The 23,528-nt window shown below is 36.6% G+C and overlaps 1 protein-coding gene and 1 long non-coding RNA gene across 5 annotated transcripts in view; one reads left to right on the forward strand and one right to left on the reverse strand.

Annotated features, from left to right (window-relative positions):
- LOC100744985 overlaps positions 1-8,789 on the forward strand; it is a 28,354-nt gene extending 19,565 nt beyond the window's left edge. Inside the window, exons 4-9 of one of the 4 annotated variants that reach the window (XM_012392394.3) lie at positions 708-888; positions 1,988-2,122; positions 4,145-4,153; positions 4,235-4,628; positions 5,056-5,311; positions 6,760-8,789. In XM_012392394.3, coding sequence (XP_012247817.1) covers positions 708-888; positions 1,988-2,122; positions 4,145-4,153; positions 4,235-4,628; positions 5,056-5,311; positions 6,760-7,110 — 1,326 coding nt within the window. In that variant the 3' untranslated portion in view covers positions 7,111-8,789. Of the gene's footprint in view, positions 1-707; positions 889-1,987; positions 2,123-4,144; positions 4,629-5,055; positions 5,312-6,759 lie in introns of all 4 variants that reach the window. The other 3 variants (XM_012392393.3, XM_003493943.4, XM_003493942.4) reach the window with 3 other exon arrangements.
- Positions 8,790-9,549: 760 nt separating this feature from the next.
- Positions 9,550-15,627, reverse strand: LOC112213845. The gene is made up of 2 exons (XR_002947761.2): positions 15,129-15,627; positions 9,550-10,777 (listed from the first exon to the last, which is right to left on the reverse strand). It is a non-coding gene; the product is annotated as an uncharacterized LOC112213845 (long non-coding RNA).
- Between the last annotated feature and the right edge of the window lie 7,901 nt (positions 15,628-23,528).

Below are 23,528 nucleotides of genomic sequence, written 5' to 3' on the forward strand. Positions count from 1 at the left end.
TTATCGACGCGTCGAGGGCAGACGAGCCGAGTAATTAGCCGCGCGCGATTCCAATTGCATTCCACTGCATATTTCGCTCGGCGAAAGCCACGATGTAGCGTTCCTGACACGATTTCTTGGCGAAATCTCATCGATCGAGAGAATAAACTATCCCTTCGTGGCTTAGGGAAATCCTAGAGAAATCCTGGAAATATATTTCTCGCGATCGCACGACGAAATGGAAGTTTCAAAGAAGAATTTAAGTTTCTTAGATGAGATTCGTAGTAGAGGAAAATGCGACAGGGTGAAATATGTGTGTGGAGTGTTTTTCCTATTTTTCCAAACGATACTGGTATATATTATGGTTATACGTGAGAAGAAATGTTGTATAAATATAGATCGGTTGAAGCTTTATTTAAGAGTAAAAATATAACGTAAGATACTCGAGTGGATTTATGATAACAGTACATGAGCACGATCTCGATGTACGATGAGTACGATGAGAGCACGATATGAACACTTCTAAAGGTTTGAATATTTACGCTTATTCGTTTGCTGGAATAACCAGTGAAGGATACGAGTAAGAAAATTTTAGATTTTGAACAAAAGTCAGAAATAAAAGATCGCGTGTAGAAGAGAGAGGGGGATTGGAAGAAAAAGGAATGTAGGAGACACTGGAGAGAATGGACCGTGGTAATAACATAGAACAATCTTCTTTCTGCTACCAGGTGATATCTATCAAGCCAGGTCTGCTAAGGGATTTCTGCACAACCCAGAATCTGGCGACTTGGTTGCCTCTGGTAAAGGACACCCTGCTGCCGGTGTTTCTGGCGCTGTTCGACAAAATGTTCTGTCGCTACGTGGCGAAGGTCTACACGAAACAGGATCACGCGAGGAGATTATCTCACGGTACGTGATTCTCTGTTCTAATATAAATTGAGTAAAGGTGAGATTTTCTGCGAACTTATTGGATCACGATCATGCACGGATGTAACATTTTAATCGATTAGTCGTTTCTTTGATAAATTAAATTAATTTAATTGTTAGACGGGGGGCTTTTATGCATTTATGGGGGACTTGAATGTGTTAAAATGCACAGAATATACGATGGTACATCGTCGATCACAAATATTATCGATATCTAGCAGATATAAATTAAATACTTTTCATTGTCATTAGTTTCTAATTATTTTATTATAAATCTATTATTGCATTTGCATCGTATGCATCTCATAATGGAATGCCAAATAAAGTGAAATTTGGAATTCAATAAATGTAACAAGTACGTGGGTATCCTAATGCTTGTAGCGTAACTGATAATATAGCGTTATAATGTTTATTAAGTAAAGCAATTATCTTTCTAATCCTTAATTATATAAATAAGAATATATAAATCTACGTAAACATCTGCAGTCCAATTATCATATTTTGTACGAGATCAGCGAGTGTTCCAATAGAATAGAATATCCGACTTATGGTACATCTGATGCTTACAAGAAATCTTGCATCAAGACACGATAGACCGATTTTACGATATTTTCTTGCGAGGATGGTATCGATTGCAGGATGAAAAATGCAACGTGTTGACCCAGAGTACACGCGTGGGAACCAGCTGCATCGAACGCGTAATCGTCAAGGAGAAATATCAGTTACGCGACAGCCCGTCATCTCGCAATCCTGGTAACCGCGTATCGCGCGGTTAATTTCTCTTTTACTAGCGCCATTTATTTGTTCTTCCCTCTTTTTTTTTTTTTTGCCTCTCGTTTCCTATAAAATAATACTCCGAACGTTTCTCGACCGTCGATCGTCCCGATATTTCTGTCTGCGAAATGATTTATAGCCGGCCAACGTCGAGCCACGACGCTTGATTTCACTATGTGTTTCATTTTTGCGGCTCCGCTAATATAGATCGCGAGGTGAGCGAATTTTGCGCAACGACCACAACAGAAGAGAAATTGACGGCCCGTTTCTAGACGATTTCACGAAAAAATTTCTGTTACGCTTCCAGGCGGCATTGATGGGAAGTTTCGTCACTTCGAGCAGGACGCCGAGTATAAGCTGCAGTTGAACCTGAACCACGGACTCAAGTTCCCCTTGACTAACGGAAGCCTCTACGGCCGGTTGCACAATCATCAGAACAGAGGCGAGTGTACACTAATTTTTCGACACGCTTCCTTTGCTCCTTCTATTATTGCCTCTTCTCTCCTCCTTTCTCTCTCTCTCTCTCTCTCTCTCTCTCCCTCTTTCTCGTTGTTTTTAGCGGTAGCTAGCTTATGTAGGATTTCTTTAGTGCTGACATTTACGCTTGTTGCCCATTGACACGCTCTATGTCCGGCTATCGCGATTTATTATATGTTATAAAAACTACAGTTAATACGAAATATGGAAGTATGACACACATATGTTTATAAAAAGTGGGTACAAATGTTCGAATACTTTCGTGACCACAATGCACTTTATATGGTTCGTAGTATAATTTCAAAAGCAAAGAATATATTTTTTAATTATTGTTGAAACGAGGATACGGTTTGTGTATCAAACTAATCGCGATTAAATTAATTTACGAAGCGTTAAGAGTACAACTTTTAATTAGAACATTATTTCGATCCTTTTGGAATAAATACTTAGTCGAAATAATTATCAAATTCTTTCCGGGCAGAATAATCTTTTCCGGATAAAAGTCGTTCGTTATTCGTTAAAATTCTGCTTTCTATTTATTCGAGTGTTTCATTATTATTTATTCGAATAATTTTAAAAGTATCGTATTATTATTACGAAATTAATAATTTCTTTTACGAATGACAACAAGGATAATTGTTGGTTAATTTTTAAAAAATTGTCTTTACGTGGATATATTCGATCCGCACGCATCCGTAACAAGACCAAATTCTAATACTCTGTCAGAGTACTCCACTTATGTAGTCTCCTTATTTACATACATTTCCAAAATCATTTTCCGAAACGATTTAAAAAATTCATTCATTCCGATGAATATTCATTATTTCGAAGCAACTTCCACCAATGGATTCCACTCCTATTTATAGAAATGTGCGAAGGTTTCACAGCCATATTGATCTGGCGAACAATGCCGGTGCTGTTGCAACGCTGAATATTTATTAAAAATTCCTGAATCCTCCGACAATGGTTTCTTGCGCATTATCTGTACTTCGAAAAATCTTTAGAGAATCACGAATTCTCCGAAGGGGCCATTTTATTGGATACCAGGGACAAATAGCTGCCGATAGGCAACTATCTCTCGGAACATGCTCTGAATTTTTGATCGGGAACCATCGCACGACCCGGTTAACACGCGTTAGGAATTTCGTGGGACGATAATCCGTCGCCGATAGAAAGTGCCGTTTCCTCGCGAACGATAGCACAAATACCTTGAATTATGGGCCACTGTGCAAGTAGGAAATCGATATTCTCGGTCACGTTTTCTAGAATTTCTGACGGTACACTTTTCTCCTGCCCTTGAAAATCAATTCTCTCGTACTTTTTCAACCGAGTTTTTCGGAAGACAAACTAAGTAACTCCACCTTTTCTACTAATTTTATAATTTCGTTGCATAAGCACACGAATATCCAGTTCTTAAGAACGATTTATTCGATGAAACGAATCTGTAAGCAGATGACATAAATAATGGTAAACTAAATGGTAAAGAATCATTATTTTTCTGTAATTTTCAATTTATGAAGTTGATTAATAGGGTCAGTGAGTGGGTCAGTCGTTGAATTCTTTTATCCTAACTCTATACTGATTTTAATTTAAGAATCAATAAAGGCCAATTAGTGAGATAATGCGTCAAGTCTTTCACACTTTCCCAATTTTTTAATTCTTCCATTCTGACTGTATAATGATCTTAATTGAAGAACCACCGAAGGCCAGACAACAAGATAATACGTAACACAGTTATATTAGAAGAATCAAAGTCAATCTATCTGAAATTGTCGTGTTTTCAATAATTTTCAATTTTATAATTACAGAAATTTATTTTCAAAGAGCGAGAAATTTTATTTCAAAGAGACATTTATTTTCTAGTTAAGAGACTAATAATTGATAAAATAAAACTTTTCGTGTAGCCCGCAAAGAATTCCTAAATAACAAAATTCGCCGACGAATGCCCTGGAAGGGTAAAAAAGAGACAATGGAAATGATGTTGCAGGCAAAACTGGTACGATAACGATGGGGATACAGCACTACCCAAGAATACAATCTCTCAACGAGGACAATAATTACGCTTCTCTCCCCGCAGAACTCTCTTCCTACGCCAGCTCGACCTTCGAGCCACGCCAAGAAGCAAACGTCGTGGAAACAACGAGAAAGAGCACCGTGGACCAGCAGAACAAACGTCCAAGACCAAATGAGATTTTCCAGGAGCTACCCGGCAGTCGTCGAAAAATTGGTAGTACCGACGTCTTTGGTCAGAATATGGAAAACCTAGTCCAGCTGGATGATCCTTGCAGCAAAAGGAAGTTTACGAAGAGTCTAGATGAGATTCGAGAAGAACCTCCGAGAAGGCACGCAAGGAGCGCGCTTGGCTTGGAAAATTTGATCATTGGCTTAGATAGCAATCTGCAGGAAGAGCCACGTTGCCCTAGAATCGCTCTGAGGAGAAATCAGAGCTTCGATCATGCTAGATGCCAATCGTAAACATTATTGATTTCTTTGGAAATTGTATTATCGAGACTCTCTTGCACTGTTCAAGTAATATTATTAGCGAAAGTTTACAACTTACAAGTTACCAATATTAAACAGTTCTTAAGCTCTAATGACAAGTTTAGTGATGGAATAAGCGTAGTTTCATAAGACTATTTACAAATGTTTAATGATTATATTAAAGATTGTTTGATATAAATATTAAAAGTTTGCGAAGTGCAAGCGACTGAATGAATCTATAAATAAATTTTATAAATTAATAAGATTATAAAATCACCTGTTGCCTATTTTGAAATATTGCAAAATCGTGCAGCAACTTGCAAATTATCAATTCGCTAATATTATCATTTTCTAAATTATCGTGCAAGAGAATCTGTATAAGAATAGCATGAATACTTTTTATGGAAAATGTTTCAGGTACCATCGACCGGCGCTGGACTCGAGGACGTACGACTTAAAGAAGCAAGATCAGAAGAAAGAACAGCAGAATACTCAGAGAGAGGAGACTCAGGAGGAAGGCGATGGTTATGAGACTTCCGATGATGAGAGCTGCGATTTGGAGAATGGAGATTTCGATACCATGAGCTCTTGCAGGAGTCGAAGCAGAAGCTGTTGCTCCGTTACCACAGTGGCCAACGACGATTTCGAATACTTTCAACGTAAGGGAACTAAGGTAACATTTCCAGCAGCACCCTTTCATACTTCCTAAAGCGTCTTACAATTTTCATAAAGGAACATTTGAGAAACTTACAAACTTGTACTCTATTTTTACATTTTTTTTGGAAACATTGTTCCTTTTTCTCTTTTTAATTTTTACCTCGTTTTATTTTCATTGATGTAAGTTAGGAAATGGAATAGAAGAAACACATAATAATCTTTACAATTTAGATTTAGTATTTATATTGGTACAATAACTTTCTTCTTTTCAAAACGTAACTTTTAGTTTCAAAGAGTTTTGTTGTATATTTTGTTGGAGTGCAAAGGGTTGGATTCGAAGTCGTAGTTACCAAAGTCCATGTAACGTTTTCGCTGCAATTTACACATACGTCATTTGAACTGTTAATTTAATTAGTACATCTGCTTTAACAAAATTTCATAGCAAAAGTAACAAACAATGTGTTAAAAGGAACATCATCGGTTAAACTCAAACTCAATTCAACACTTCTAATGGAAGAAAAGGTGCAATTCCTGAAGTGAAAACTATGCTCGTATATTATATTTTAGTAGCCGTAAAGGTGAAACTTGTACCGAATTCCCATGATTTTTTCCATCTCACACCACCGCCACAGCTTTCCATTTATCACGCCAAAGTCGGCAACGAAAATGTGCTGAAACAAATACAATACTATCGCTTGAAATAAAGCCATTTCTAATGGAAAAAATATGCAATTCCAAAAGCGAAGTAGCTGCATTCTAGCAGCGCGCAATGAATTCGTTAAACGTACACCAGATTGCTATAGTCTTCTCCATTGCACATCACCACCAGCTTCCCATTTATCACATGAAATTCCACGCAAACCACGTTGAATCATACTTCAAATGTGCCGAAACAAGCACTAGCTTAAAATAAACCTCACGATGAAATGTTTCTGATATAAGAAAAAAAATGTATACTCCTAAAAGCAGAGTTCCTAACATTTTAATAGCGCAATGAACGCGTTAAATTTACATCAAATTGACACAGTCTTCTTCATCGCACATAATCACCAACTTTCCATTTATCATCTGAAATTCCAAGCAAATCACGCTTAAACATACTTGGCGACGAAAATTTGCCGACACCAACATTATCATTCAGACCTAAGATACAGCCATTTTTTACATTAAAAAATATACAATTCCAAAAGCGGAGCAACTTAACAACGAACGCATTAGACTTACACCAAACTGCCATAATCTTCTATATCGCACATTACCATCAAGTTTCCAATTATCACCTAGAAGTCTACACTAAACCTCGTTGAAAAATCCATCGCGAACAAACCAACAAAACTATCTCCATTTTACCCATGCACATTGTCGGTGAAAAGTGCGAGGACCATTGGAATTACTTCATCGAGAACATGATTGGCCTTTCATCGATTGCATAATGGAGGATCGTGAGAACGTGCTGTTTTGCAGGTGGAGCTGCTGCCCTCGAAGAGAGCCAGCGAGGTAAAGGTCAACATGCGATCTTTCACGCCGAGGATCATCGAGAACGGGACGGAAGAGAGGAGGAACAATCTGATAGACACGAAGCCGAGCATACAATCGTATCATTTGAAGAAAACGAGAATAGGTCCTGGCTACTCGATGAACGATCTCGACAAGCTCACAGTCGATCGGAGGATGCCGAATCTTTCGATCGAGAGCTTGAAGAGCACCCTAAAAAACTCGGACGTCAGCTACCTGGACAATGGGGACATCTGCAGGCACGACATTGGCGGATCTGCACCTGACTTCAAGAAAATCTTCGTTACTGAATTTATATGAAAATTCTGGAGGAGAGAATTTGTGGAAATTTCTTTGGAAAGAACGATCTGTGTTTTAGTGCACTCTAATTTTCTGACCCATTTTTCGTCTTTTTTCTTTTTTGTTTGTTTTTTTTTCTTGATAGAATTTGACTAGTAGAATTAAAAAGGATACCAATTTTAAATTTAGGGTGGCATCTTTAGCCTAAATTTAGACCTGATTACATCATAATCAGGATAGTCTAATTGTTACGCTTGAAACTAACTTCATCAGGTCTATTATATAATACAAATACGCTATCGAAGCATACAGAAGTTAATGGAAAATTTACAGTGCCCTGAGGTGAAGTCAATGATTAAAAGCAATGATAGCATGATAGCCAATGATCTTAGTAAAGTAGGTTGGAGAAGATCTTGGATGAAGTAACAATAGAGTAAAAGAATAACGAGCATAAGGAAGATTGTACAAAGTGTTCATTGTAATATAAGCCAATATTATAATTAATTTCTTTTAAGAAGCTAAGGTATATCTTGTACAAAACAATGGCGAGTCATTTCTGAAAAAAAGCGTAAGACTTTGGCACGAGAGGAATGGAAAGACTGTACAAAGTATTCTTTCACAAAGAGACGTGTTCTTCTTTTAGAAAAATTAGGACTGATCTTGCATTAGAAATCTTATATATAGAATCGATTTTGTAAAATGTACAGAATTTTTCTTTATACAAGAAGATCGTTAAGGCTGTAGAAAAATTTGCTCTTTTACGAAAGCGAGGGTCGTGCCTAAGTAGAAATCGCGAGGTAATCTCCCGCAGTTCCTCTACGCCTAAGATCTAGAAAATTATATAACAACCACACGGAAGTAGCCGGATTGGAAAGTTTGCAAGAATGTAGCCAGCCCGGTTAAAGAAGATAATTAATCCAATTGTCAATTTCTTGTTTTCTCGTTCGATAATTATTGGCTTTTCAAGGTTCGAATAAATACAATCAGGATGCGGAAGGACGCATTTAAGTTTTTCCAACAGCTAATTACCGATATTTGAACGAGGATAGATCGAAGTTCGATTTAAAGATCGTACGAGAGTGTGTGCGCTATATAGAGATACAAATGGAAAGGAAAATTAATTAAATTGTGCGTTTCCTATTTTCTGCTCGATAACTATCGATTTTCCAAAGCTTAATATAAATAGAGTGCAAGAAGATTCCTTTAAACCTTCGCAGGTTTTCGTGTAATTGCCTGAATGATATTCCAACGACGATAGATTAAAACTCGATTAAAAAATCGTATGAAAGCGTGTACGCGATACGGGGAAACAAATGGAAAGGAAAATTCGAAAAAACTGATTTGAAACGGTGATTCTGCGTTTTAATAGAACGATACATTGCGGTGCGTCATCTGTCCATAAATCACGACCGGCCGACGTAATAACTTATGGGTCTGGAATCGAAATTGCAACGAGGCTGAGTTACGATCCGTATAGATACGAGACAATGTCTAAACAGAAATGGTGTAAAATATGTGTAAAATATGTGCTCCCGTTGTTCCCACAATCCCGTATCGGCCATTTACGTAACGCGAGATGTTTTTGAAAACAACATGTCCAACGCCTTCGATTATTGTATAAAGATCGTTTTGTATATATCTTGTACATTTTGTACGGTATTATTTAATTCATTAAATATACATATATGTGTACGTGGCAACACGTGTGTTCACAGGTGCGTTTGTCCCGTTTAATTCCCAGCTCGGGCCGATACAGAGAATAATTAACGATCATAACAGACATAACAGGGAATAAAAATAACAATAAATTGACAAAAAATAACGAGAATAAAGAGAGAGTATCTCTTTTATCTTGATTACCTTTATCGATATAAAGAAAATCTTTCAAAGTTGAATGAAAATGAAGAATATTGTAATTCATGATTTTTTACCATGAAGTCATTGGCTTCAAGTTTTCAATATTCTAGATGTCTTCTTAGAAGGGACTAGATGTTTTGTCATAAACCAATCGATACATTTATTTTATTCTTTATAAGAAAATATTAAAGTATCTCGACCTAGTTTTGTTGACAACTCTTGAAATTTTATGATCCAATCAACTTTCTTCAAAGTTAGGATGTTCGTTAATAACAATAAAAAGACACAATTGGATCTGAATAATCCAAAAAAAGTTTAAGTTCGTAAAACTTGTCGTATAAAAAATAAAAAGAAAGAATTAAGAATTAAGAATTTATTTCTATGATAGAATTCTTATAAAAATAGGGAAAAAAGAAAAAAAAATTACGAAAGTTTACAAAATCACGATAGAGTCTCGATCTTCGAGTAGATAAATATCTTCCTCAGCTTTAACTAGTGATTAGAATCGTAGGCGATCGTGAAATCTTCTCACAGCAATCTGATTGCAATTACGTGGCACGTGTGTACCCAGTATAGTTGTTTTTCCTTGACTTGTTGCAGAGATTACACGTGTACGCCCTCGGATAGGTCCTAATCTTCGTTTAATTAACTAATTAATCTGTATACATACTGTCTTTTTATTACTCTAACGTTGACTAGCAATACACGGTTTGGCATCGTTAATCGTACCTCTAATTGTTCTCGCCAGTGGCGTAGAGATTGATTATCCATTCGAGGGAAAAAGGAGATACGTGAGTATGTGTTGAAGCTGAGATCGCGTTATTGTCACGTTGCTACGTCGATTAATTGATTTTCGACATTTTGATATCGAAGAGAATCGAACGTATATCATTGTGTCAATTTGTCAGAGAAACGCTCGTCGATGCTCGCTGGTTCCATAGCCTCAATTAATTAGAGTATATAATCAGAGAACGATTAATTAGAGCATATCGTTATAAATACAAGGACTATGATAAAGCTTTGAAAGTAACACTTCTAACGAGCAATTAATTAACTTATCGCTGTCTAAACTATTCGAGTATTTTAAGAAATATCGCGATATATTATCCACAGAGTACGGATTTTCTATGCAATTTTATATTTTTACAAACATAGCTCACGATATATAGTATCGATATCTATGCATTTTGTACAAAGATGTATAAAATATCCAAAGTAAAGTATTCCGAATGAAAAGAAACTTTACTTTGGGTGCGTTCGTTTAATCGTGTTTTTATAAAAATCTAAATTTGCATAAACATCCGTAGTCTACTACGAAACTTATTGAGAAACAATCTGCGTAGAGATTCGTGTCACCTACTAAAAATTATATTCCGTATCTTTGATAAATCTTTTGCACATTGCACGCATTCTATGCTGTGTAATTGCCACGAACGTTTTATGACCCGCAGTGCAATTATCGATATCGTGTAATTAAATATTACAAGGCGACAAATCGTATCTTTACAATCCAAATTGTTCCACGCTACTGTATAAATATAAATCCGCTCGCTTTGGTAAAAATTCATTGCAACGTAGATCTACGATATTGATCCTGAGATCAATGGCTCGCGTAGACGAGATCGTTTCCGCGAAAGATTGCCTCGATCATCGACTTCCGGTTGAACTTTCCTCCCCTGGACTCAACGATCGCCACTAGTTGCTGATATCGCTTCCAGGCGGTCACCGAGGCCGCTTCCCCTTCCGGCGTGTTCTTAATCTTGTGATATACGTCCGTACTCCTAACCGCAGCCTCGGAAGTCTGACAAATGCTTTCCGAATCCGGTATCATCTGAAATTTGAGAAAAAAACATTTTTAACTCGCAATTGCTATCGTCGGATCGTAAATCGCTCACAAGACTTCGACACGAGTTATTTAATTTTTAAAGTTGGTTTTTTTAGCTTCTAAATTTTATATTGTTACTAAAATAACCTTGGAAATGGAATGTATATAAAGATTTGCTTCGCTCACTATATATACTAATATAACAAGTATTCTAGATATTTTGTATATTTTTCTGAACTTTTGCACTTTTAGATTGTCTAGTAATTTCCTACAACCTAGCAATCTTGAAAATTCTTTTCTCTTAACAAAATTTCCTTAATTCGATATTTCAACCTGTTTCATTCAATTTCTGACTTGGAAAATCTATTTGATCGGATTATAATATACTGTTGTACTTAGGTAAAGTGATTATAAAACATAAAATTGTTAAAGGTCGTAGCAATCAAAGCGTAGTTAAAGTACCTTTTCAAGAGTAAGCCAGATATCCAGACACTTTTAAGCGACAGTATATATTACGATTACTCTCTTTTAAAAAGTATATACACTCGCTCGTTCGTCTTTTGTTCTCATTTAAGGTTTCATCTTTGAGAGAGTTACTTCTTACAAACCATTTTAAAAGCTCGTTGCTTTCATTTGCTAAATTGTGCAAGCTCTTAAGCTCGCCAGACATTATTCCATCGGCCGAAAGGGATCTAAATCACCGGGCCGTTCTTTTTACGTCTCAGCCCCAATTAAAATTCACTTTTATTCTGCAAACACGAGCCCAATTGTATTACAATCGTTCCAGTTAATCCTGGAAAATCCTCGCTATTCTCTTCTTAACGTTCTCGTTTCGTTATCCCTCTTTATTTCAACGAATACGCTAAAGTATTACCAATTACCATCTTTCTCGGCGGACGATCCTCTCGAAACTCTCGACTTTCCTCGAATTCAAAGTCTCTCTCAGATTAGTTAAGTTACTTCGCCTGAATCCACGCAATTTAAATTCCAGCAACTTGCATTCCCCTTATTAGCTTAGAATTGTCATTCAAAATTGTTATTCATGCTGTATATTAATTTCTTTACTGAACATACGTTTGCACGTTTGTAAGTGTATATTTGAACGTTTTCTAACTATACGTACATCTTTAAATTGGTTAAAAAATTCTAAGAGTATGATTATGACAGTCGTATTACACTATAATGCTAATAAAATTTCAAAAAGTTTTGCATGAGACGTATAATATATCCGAATATTCAGTTGATAAATGTTCGATAAATATTCAGTGATAAATGATGAAATACTTTGGCGAGCAACGCTGTAATTATTCCCTGAGTAACGTGATGTCACTACAATTTACGACTTAACTTGTATTCTCTTCAAGAAGATTATTCGACTACGAGTTGAATTCGTATAACTCATTCGGCTAATCTGAACCAGGCTTAAGGCAGCGATTAATTCCCTAACAAATTCTCCGCTATTATTCGGATCGCTCGGCTAATTATTAGCAATTTTCCTAGCTACTGTAATTTGCTCGACACGCTGGAAAAGCGGTCGGTTTGATCACGCCTCTCGATCTCTCGTCGCTTGCTCAGGTTGACCGATGTTTGTAGGACGCCGTGTATACAGATGTAACACAAGCCTAAAGCCAGCCCCTCGAAATCAATACTCGGGATTACACTGTTACTAAGGATTCCCATCCCCCATCGCCAGATTCACCCCCGTGTGCCAGCCACTGGCGGGGTTCAATGGCCAAAATACGGGCCTTCGAACGTGTTACACTTTCGAAAACGAACATACACACACGCGCGCGCGCGCGCGCACTACCCTTCGATTGTCTTCGTTTCTCTCTTCTCTTTTCCCTTCCTTTCTTTTTGACCATTCAGAGTTTTCAGAACAACTCGACTCGATTGCGTGGAAAAGCGTTGAAAGCGAATTGCTTTATCTCGACGGTTGCAACTTTTAAAAAGCATTTCACTGTTCCTCGATTCGCTGACCGTTGGAACAGAGTAAGATGGACAGTCGAAAACAATGAAGCTTCGAGTAGCTCTTTTTATTACCCTTTTTATTGCAAATGAAAATGTAGTCGTTTCTTTCGCTGTCTTCTTTTAAACTTATTCGTTTTAGTCGCATCGTTGTAGCAGGACAGTTGCACAGTTAGAATTCTAGATTGAACTTTATAGTCCATAATTTTTGGAAAAGCGGTTTTAATGTTTAACGTTCGAGTTATGTCTCAAGCGAGTAACATTAACATTAAAATACGATGTAATAGTAAAAAAATTTATCGAACATTAATTTTTCTACGTATTACGTACGTACGTGCAAAGGTATGTGGTCCCACGTTTAGTTCTAAGAGAACATAATTTAGTTACAATATTACGAATAATTGACCTGCAACGATTTTATCATTCGTTCTTATTACATTACATTTTATCATTCGTTCTTATTGTATCTCGTGATACAAAGCTTTCTAAAGCTTCTTATAAATGTCACAAGAAGGCGTTGAATACTGCTTTTAATCATAACTTTCCTATTAAGACACATAGTTTAGCGACATTTATCTGTTGTTAATACAAACTGAGTTAAATATCCACAAACGACTATGTCATATTACACACTCGAGAAACAAATAAAATTCTCATTGTTGTCAAATAGAATGCGTGCCTTTACATAACAAAAGACAAAAAGTATGTTAATCTAAATATTATCAAGCACTATAGTGCTTAAATATTAATAAGAATTTCTCTATTAACAACGTTATCTTCTTCCCAGGTTTGTCAAGATTGAAAAGAAACGAGAATAGTTTAACGTCCGGAAGGTTGCGATTTTATGGTAGAAATATCGTCAAAGTTTCTATTTGATCGTCAATAAGATGGAACAATAATTCTGATGAGCTTGTAGCCCAGGAATTGCTACTTTTATGACTGCAAAAAAGTTAGAATATCTTCCCCCTCTATTTACGCTGGAGAAGTTTTAAGCACAGGCTATAGGAAGTTTTGAAAGACTCTGGCAGCCACTTTAACTTTTTCCACTTCCGCTCTGAGCAACGATAAACATTTATCTTCTTCGAAAATTCGCGAACACGAGCGTTTTAACTTGGCTAACAGTCATGGAAGAACAGTTATTCGCCAAATTCCTAGAATATTGTCGACGAAACACACGAACGAGTTAAAATAGGACATTGAGTCTTCATTTATTACGTAAACTCTGTTCCATTTTTATTTCATTCCGCTTTATATTCGAGCATTTGGTCCCTCCTATATCTTTGATTGGTTGTATGAATGTAAATTGATTGAAATAATTAGAGAATTGAGTGTTATGGTTGTATATATTTGTTTAATGATTGTGTCAATTTACAGATACACGATTGTTTGCAAGTGCGTGATAAACTTTGATAATATCAGTTAATTTGACAAGATATACACGATATTCTTCTTTGGCTTTTACGACCATCTGCCTCGTAAATCATTGAGCAAAACGGAGCTGTTTACTAAATAGTATTCAGATTTAAAAATTATGAGATTTAATTTAAATCTATCGACGCTTTAAAAATATTTTTGCTTTGGACTTAAGGAATTTTGTAAGACCACGTAACCCAAAAGGTAACAGTATAAAATCAGTTTAATAACTACGAAAAGTATTTGCATCTATACTTATTTTCAAATAGAACGTCTTTTATTTATCAAGTAATATCTATTATTACTTATGTACTTCATTTTCACAGTACCAAACTTTTGTAGGCACGTATACGAAATTTAACAAGCTTGTAGCTAATTACTTGCTGCAATAAATGTTATAATATATACAGTGCAAATACTTTTTCTAGCCACTGTACAATTATAGGAAAGTAATTTGAAAAAACTTGTAAGACTAATTATTTATCGAGATTTCATAACAGAACGATAAAACCCTATTTCTCTCGTAGACGATATTTCCAGTGTCGTTTCCCGACGCCTTCGTAGCACAGTCTTAAACTTTCGAGCAGCAATTAACAAGTTTAATTAGCGCTAATTGCGCTATCGAGAGTGAAAAACCTCGATAAACCGCCTAACGGCTAGCAATTAAGCTTTGAACTATACCGACTCTTGATGGAGGATCTCTGCACGTTGGAGCGTATTCTTATCTTTAATACCGACAGCAAAAACATCGATCGAATCGGCCGACCTAGCAGGAAATTAAACGTTCAGATTTAATTGAAGCCTCGCTGAAACAACTACCAATTATCCAACTTCTACGTTCACTTGAGTATAAGATATATTAACATGGAAACTGTCAAGTAACTATTAATTAAATTTCAGAGTTTGACTCAGAGTAAATAGCGGATCAGAGAGCGAAGCTCTGCATTGAATGGCGTCGTCGAGATTTCATCGAACTCACCTCGATTATATCGGCGTCCTGCGCTGCTGCTGCTGCTCTGTCTCGTCTTTCCTCTCGTGGATCCAGTTAGGGAACGGGTTAAGGTCGTTTCTCACGGTGATACTTGCTGCAATTTATCGTGGAAATCGGAGACGGTTGGATGGAACGCCGCGAAAGCGGATTCGGAGCACAGCACGGTCCAAGAGTAACTGAAGAAGGCCAACAAACGGCGACCATCAGCTGGTTTCCCGATTACTTTGCCCCCTCCGTAGCCCATGGGGAACCCACATGTGCCGGCCATATGGGGGGGAAAAAGTTAGTGGAGGGCTCGAGAGACAAACGTGGAGTCCACCTCTTTCGTTTGCACCCTCGGTTTCGAGCCCCCGCTTCCGGCCTCTACGCGCGTGCCAACAATTTTTTAAACTTGCAAAGATTTCCTCGGTGCCTCGTGTTACAGTGGAATTCATCACTTACCTGTCCATGGAGATGCAAACAATAGATGTATCGTGTTTCATAACCAGATTGCGAATGCCTATGCTAATTCATATTTTTATCAATGCGATTAAATGATATTTAAGTAGAAATTTGTTTTACGTATTAAATATTATACCGCGTTACCATCAATCTTTAGTAGGTATTAGCATTACATGTTTAATATTATTTGAAATTTCGCTCTAGATATTTTATGCATTTTTTCTTTAATAATTATAGAATCTCATTTGAATTTTCAACTCTTACACAGGGTATAAGATAATAGAAAAAGTATATGATACGATACAATAATGTTTGATTAAAGGTATGCAAAATTAATTAGTTACGCTTAGAATATAAAAGAACCACGCTTAAGTTATTTTTTTACATTTATAGTCTAATGACTTTGTAAAAGCCTAGTAATTGTTCTAATTACCGATTCGTCATTGAGTCGTACATTTTATTACATTTACTGCAAAAATTGGTTAAAGTCACTTCTTACGAGCAATACCATGATAGAGGTCACATAAGTGGATTTAATCATTGCATTAATTAAAATTTAAGGATCAAGCAGGGAAATAACGAATAAGAGTTACATAAACATTACTGGAAGGCATAAATGAATTACATATTACTTCATCAAGGTGCAAAGAATTTATTATAATGATAAATAACATATATAAAATCTCATTGGACAAATCAGAAAGGATATCATACATTAATCGTGCTTGAAGATTCCAACTATTGCGCGCCTTGTCACTGAGTTGAGCCAAATGGCAATTAACGTCGATTTGCCGATAACTCGCTTGCATAAGTATATCTATGCGCATCTACGATGCAAACACAGGAACGACTAGGTTTACAGACAGTTTAATTAAAGGCTCTGATATCCAGTATAGCAAAGCAGCTCCAAATGGCAGTTTAAACAAACAGAAGTTATCTACACAGAAGGATATTCTGAATCGGACATCGACCCAGGTTCATCTCTAAATGCTATTACGTAACAAGCAAGCTAATCTTTTAATCAAGAATTACCATCAATCAAAACTCTGAAAGAGAATTACGTTTACCGACGAACGTGAGAGACGTTTGGACAAATTTTTTGTTCTCTATATACGGTGGTTACAAAAAAGTATTTTTATTTAAAAAAGTATTTTATACTTTGTTGTATCGGTTATAAAATGTATATATTAATTAATTAGATTCAAATATATTAAATTTCGTGTCATTTAGTACTTCCATATGACTAGAGAAAATTGAAATGCTGTCAAAAATGGGATATAATACCTGTTTAAAAAAGTCGCTTTCTTGGAGAACAAACGTATATGCTAATATTTTTTATAGCCACTGTAATATAATACAATTTGGACGATGGGATATGTTGCTTAATTCTATGGTTCCAGGGCAACTAACGTCTATTCGAGACACGTACCGCGCATTAATTCCACGTGACAAGCATCCGCAAATGCAAAGCAGAATCAATGTATAATGAAAATTTGGATCATTAGATCAAAGTCATAGTCACGGTAGACAGTCATTTTCAAATTATAGTAACTTCTTTAGTGATCAAACAGAAATATAACTTTGATGGATATTTTACAAATATTTCTTTAATTTATAACTTGTCGTAAAATCACTGTCTCATCTCCAAGATCTGGATCATCAAACATTCAAATATTAATTATCTCGTCTATGAAAAATTAGAAAAATATTCGAGGAATTCTATCGATATCTCATAAATATTTGCTTCATTTATAATACTACGTACTTTGTGCAGTTATAATTTTTCTATTACTGTCCAAGCGGTCCGCAAAGTGATATATTGCGACAAAAGGCAGTGAATTCGCGTGGAGAACGTGTCGGTTCAGCTCGATCTGTCTGCATTCCACGATGTCCACGATATTGTCATGGGGACTTCTGGCAAGCCATTGTGGAACGTCGGGGGAATCGAGTAAATTGGCTGAATTGCCACGTCCGAGAATCGTAACACGTCGATGCAGACACGAGATAAAATCACTCGAATTACAGCGTAGAATAGTTTGGACAGAGATGCTGCTGTTTCCATGCACAATATGCCCGGATCTTCCGGGATCTTTCAGCTATTTCTCAGTGAGAGAAACCGTCCAAATTAACTGTCTCGATTTTTTGAAGGCGAATCAAGTTGTTTCTGAAGCTTATTCCAACAGAGTTAAAATTTATATGTCCCTATATCTACAGGAATTTAATAGCGATCTTAACTCGCACCTCCATGTTCATCTATATGAATTTATATTAGTCGTCTCAACCGATTTTATAGAAGCAGAATTTAACACTAAGGCCACTAATTTATAACACGTGCATCTAAATGTATATATTAACAAAGACTATTATAAAAGTAAGTAATATGTTAAAAATAAATAGTTACACTTTCGTAATTTTTTCTTACAGAATTTTTTTCTCTTTCTTGTTTTAATTTGTAATCTTTCGTAGAAATGTTGTAGAGTTAAGAGACTACATTCTTGAGGATTTGCACGATTTTTCTTTGCAAAACGTTTAAATAGATACACATGTTCTTTCGTGTATTTCCGTTTTGATTCCTCTGGTGCAAGTTTTAATACTTTGCTTGTAATCTCAAATAATTGAATGTTCTAGTATCGACGAATCGACATTTCAACGAAGGATAACATTAATCATCTGTCAGTAATCATCAATTAACATTAAACAACTGCATATTTGTAGCAATTATAAGAACAACAAATGCCAGATTCATAATTGCACCGAGTATGATAATTCCTACCAAGAAAGCAACTAAAAGTTTTTATACCCAGTAAAAATTCTCTGATTCGCTACTACAATCATTTTCCAGCTTAATATGCAGTTCAGGCATATTTCTGCAGGTCTTGAATGTAACGCGAAAGCTATTTCCCTCGCAGCTCGAGAAAAGAGGCAAAGCATGAAGATGTTAAAACACAAAATGCGATGCGTACGCCGGCAATAAAAGTCTCGCGGCCGTAACTACGAAAGTGAAAAGTTTTGTTCAACGACAGATGGTTCCAGCATGTGCAGCGAGTTGCAAGATATTAAAAAAAAAAGTTGGACGTTCCCATTGGCGCGATAAAAACCCGGCATAAATTATCACGTGTGTCTCTGTACAAACTTCCATCCGTATATTGTATTATGTCTCTCTCTCTCTCTCTCTTTCCGTGTAGCATCCTCACGCTAAATTATTTCGTCTGAAATTTAATTATGGAAACTTGAGAAGTTAATTTATACCGACATACTTCTCATCGCGAGCGAGTAGAATTTCGGAACGAATGTTTGTAATAATTTAAACAAAATTACAGACGCAGGACGATACATCGATCAGTTGGGTCAGAAAATTGATTCCATTCGAAATCATCAAATCCCCCAGCTGCGCCTATTCTTTAATGGCCAATCGGCGCGTGCAACATAAAGGCACACGACACCACTCTTACAGCTGCCGGAAGTATACATCTGCTGCCAGTTTCTACTAACCGTGCCGTGAAGCTTGGCCCACCTTTCCACCGCAACGCGGCATTTTTCAACATTGTTTCCTGGTTACTTCGTTTATTTCTCGATATTATTATTCGAGATATTCATTGCCATAATAATCTATAAACTGTGGATTCTTATCCACTCGTGGGGGATACACATAACATGTGAAAATACAGAAAACATCCAAAGTACAGTACTCATTATGGTATTTAGCTTCTGCTTAGATTCTATCTTTCAAATTGTGTTTGTAGAAACATAAAATTGCATAGGTATCTGCGAACTATGGACAGCGTTTTTCGGTGATCGATATTTTTTTGAAATTCATATTACATAAAAATAGATGGTCAGATTTTATTAAAAGTGTATCTTTATACAGTATGAAAAATCGTAGGCTACTAGACTATTATAAATAAAAGGAAATCATCGCTGAAAAGAGAAAACACTATATATAAGCCATCAAAAGAAACGGTGTATATATTATTCAACAGCGTCTTTAAATATTTTTAAAATTCCACTGCTAATTTATGCCCAATATTTCCAGGAAAAGCGATAAGAAGATCACCATTGAAAACATCATGAAAGAAGAAAGGTGGACTCCCCCTCTCACATTTTGAAAAATCAAAAACATCTGCCAGGAAACAGTGATCTTTGATTAGGGCCTGGCTCGTGCCACACACCTAGGTTTCTCAATCCTTGGCTGACGAAGCTCGAAACGTTCGGTGAAAGGCAACGAAAATTCCACACAAAGGATCTGCCAAGTTCCGTAACATTAAACGAAATAACTTGGAATTTAAAAAATCGGAAAAATTCAAGAAGCGAGGTAACGCATTCAATTACTCTGACTATCAGCGTGTCCGCTATCAAATATTGAACTAATTAACTTTATGTAGCCGAAGACACGCACGCTTCATCAAATGCGATACGAACAAGGAAACCAACTCGATATCGACAGTCCTGATACTGCAATTGGTCTTGGAAAGAATGTTGGTAACCGGTTCCCAAGTTTAATTAGCACATTACAAGGGTAAATGCATCAGCAGATCTGCCTTCGATCTTTTAAACAAACTTCCTTACCAAGCTTCTGATGGAATTTACCTTTAGTTAACGACGAGGAGTTTATCGTTTGCTTCTTCGTGTTTCATAGCGATAGTATTTACCTTCTTTTTCCAGAAGCCACCAACATCTTCGTCCCTCCGTGGAAGATAAATGAACGCAATTGTGGAGACAACTGCTCGAGATGGGAGAAAAAATTTTCAAGTATGTGCTGCACCTGTAAAACAGTGTATACAATTCTTCAACATCTTAGGTTTATCAGCAGAAACAATTTATCTCTCGTTGCATTGGTCGGTTTGCACTCCCGAAAATCTTTTCTTGATTATTTGAATGTAAATTGATTGAAATAATTACAGGATTTTATATCGTAGCTGTTGTTCATATATTCTTGTACGATAGCCTTTGAAACTATTTTTCTTCTTATCTGTTCGAACATTTTTATAAAAAGTGTTAATTTCATATAAATGAATTGATACAAATTTATCAAATATACATAGTTGATCCAATAGAATCCTTTTATAATTTCAATCTTCTAATCGTTTCGACCAATGTAGTATGCAAAATTATTCAATGAATCCAAGTTTGTAGACTCCGTTTCACTTATTAACCCATGAAACTTTATGTTTTCATCTTTGCTTTCATTCAAATAATTTTACTCATCTGATAAAGTCAATTCCCTGATCGTTTCAACCAATGTGATATCCAGAACTATTAAAAGGATCCAAGCTTGTAGCATTTCGCTTATTAACTCATGGACTCTGACATTTCCATAATGTCTTTACCGTCGTTCAAATAATCGATCTAACAGAATCAATCCCCTAACTGTTTCAACCAACAAATAGTATCCAAGAATATTTAAAGAATTTAAACGTGCACACTCCGTTTCATTCATCAGCCCATGGAACTCTATATTTCCAGGTTCCAAGCATCTGCCACCAGCTACTTTACACCGCTGTCGATATAAAAAAAGATATTTAAAAAAAAAACAAACGAAGGAATCCTGATCCCACGAATATTCGTGTCTCAAGTTTTCCAATCGACCTATTCCGGGGAATTCGGTGGCCGATCAGCAGAAACGAGTCTGCTCGCAACCCTTTCTCGTATTTTCACCCCCGCAGCTGACGAACACGGGGATACCACCTGACGGTTCAACCAGGAACAGCTGTTCGCTCCCCTCTCGACCACCCTCTGCCTTCTCGTTCACGACCACACTGTAGCCAGTCGAAAAAATCGAAACGATTTCGTGTGGAAAAAAAGGCATCAGCCAGCTCGAACACCCGGCAGGATGTTCCCGGGGATGATTAGAGATCGTCGGAATTAAAAGGGGGCGAATTAAACTCGCGAGAATCGCAGGCCAACGGTCAGCACCCTTTTGGATAATTCGATTTTGGATTTTCGACTATAGCGAGATACGCTATAGAATGAATTATGCTATGCAATTGGTTCGTAAATCCTCGTTCATGGTATTATAGCGTTAGCTACAGCGTTTTACAATACACGGAGACACGTAGATTTATATTTATTTATAGATAATCGAATCAAATTAGTTGGTAAATGATCGTGCAGAAGGCGTTTCGAATTCGCGTCTCGGAGTAAAATTTATGAAACAGGCTATTCGAACATTGAATGTCAGATGAGTGGAAAAAGTGATGTTATCGGACTTCGTAAGTCTCGATAGAGATTGCCACGTTCGAACGATAGCAGAAAGTTTCAGAAGCAGTTGTTCGTAACTTTCAATGAAGATTGCAAAGTGGAATGGCAATTCCGAGAACTTGGACGTTGGATTTATTGTCCCCTCTGGGAATTTAAATCCTCTAGATACGTAAGTTTGCGTCTTCTCCAGGAAAATGAAGAAACACGTCCAATTATATTCCAAGGGAGAACTTAAAACTTTCGCAAAGCGTACAAGTAAGATTTATAAATTTTTGAAACAGAAATCGCCAGACGAAGATTTTCGAACGATAATAAAAAGTTTCGGAATAGCGATATCAAAAAATCGAACGTCGTCTGAGAATTTCAATCTTCGAGATACGAGATACGATGTCCTTCGAGAGAATCAAGAAACGTGTCCAATTAGCAGAGCTTAAACTCTTATCTTCGTATATATCCACCAGATCTTCCAATTTTCAACGAGAAATTACTAGATATGATCTTTCCTTGCCGGCCTACAAAATCAGTCTCGTTCATGTGGCAACCGTTGCTGTTCGAAAATGCTACGAAGGTGGTCATCGATTAGAATCGGCGGGAGATTCGAATCGAGGCTAACGGTTTCTTTAATCGATCGCTAATTAAAATCTCGAATAAAGATAAATCAGCATCGGTAAATCTTTGATGGAGGAACGATTCAGTGTGAGAAAGAGCATAGATTCCCTTGGTAACAGCAGCTTGGACGTATTTTCGCCGAACGAACGTCGAAGACAACAAAAGTACCTCGACGGAGCAGATGCATGGCATGTGCTACGAACCGACACCAGATGCCCCATTGGCGTAGAGAGATCCCCAAGGCAAGCTGCCACGATAAACCTGCCCATGGGATCCTTTTCAACCTGGTCGCGTGCCAGATAGAGCCTTCCTATGGGTTCTTCTAGTGTCCACAGCCCACAGCCACGGTGATGCTTCCTGGATTTCTCTGTTCTCTTGGATCCCTTCAAAATCTCCATACGTGTACAATGTACACGTTCCTCGACTTCTTCGAGCTGGACAAGCTGAAAGGACGTTCTCTTCGTCTGTTCCTTTGTGGCAGATGAAAAGACAAATTATCTGGAAAATTGTTTTTCGACGACAAACGATCGTTGTTTACAATGTCATCTCTCAAGGTACTGTGCTTGAGAAAAGTATGATATTTCAATACTTACCGTGGAAACCTTTTGTGTACACCGACGGCCATAGGAATTAGGTCAGTTGATATTTGATACAAATACATATATGCCTTTCACTTTTATTTTCTACTTATTTTATTATGGATCTGTAATTTTATTCGCGCCACACATACACGTCTTGCCACGTAGAATACTACATGAAATAAAATTCGTTCAATTTTTCCGATAAATATAACGAATAAATGTTCTAATATTTATGGTCAGCAGTGTATGTATTAGACGTGCTATATAAAATATTTTGAGCTTTCATTAGCACTGTAAAAAACAAACCGCGGATTTTTATGCGTTTATTGAAAATTTGAGCATGCCTAGAGTACACGTAATATGAAAAAATGTAGAAAACATTGAAACTCTTTTCGATATTCGATACAACACCCTTTACGATATCTAGTAAATTAGACAACCTTCTACGTAAGTTCCATTTTGTAAATTATGTGTATAAAAATGCAAATTCGCATAAATATCCGCAGTCTAATAATGATGCATGATTAATCATCGTGGAATGGAACTATGAAAAAAAGAG

This window comes from Bombus impatiens, unplaced genomic scaffold, assembly GCF_000188095.3.
Source record: "Bombus impatiens unplaced genomic scaffold, BIMP_2.2 scf_1417, whole genome shotgun sequence".
Classification (NCBI taxonomy): domain Eukaryota; kingdom Metazoa; phylum Arthropoda; class Insecta; order Hymenoptera; family Apidae; genus Bombus; species Bombus impatiens.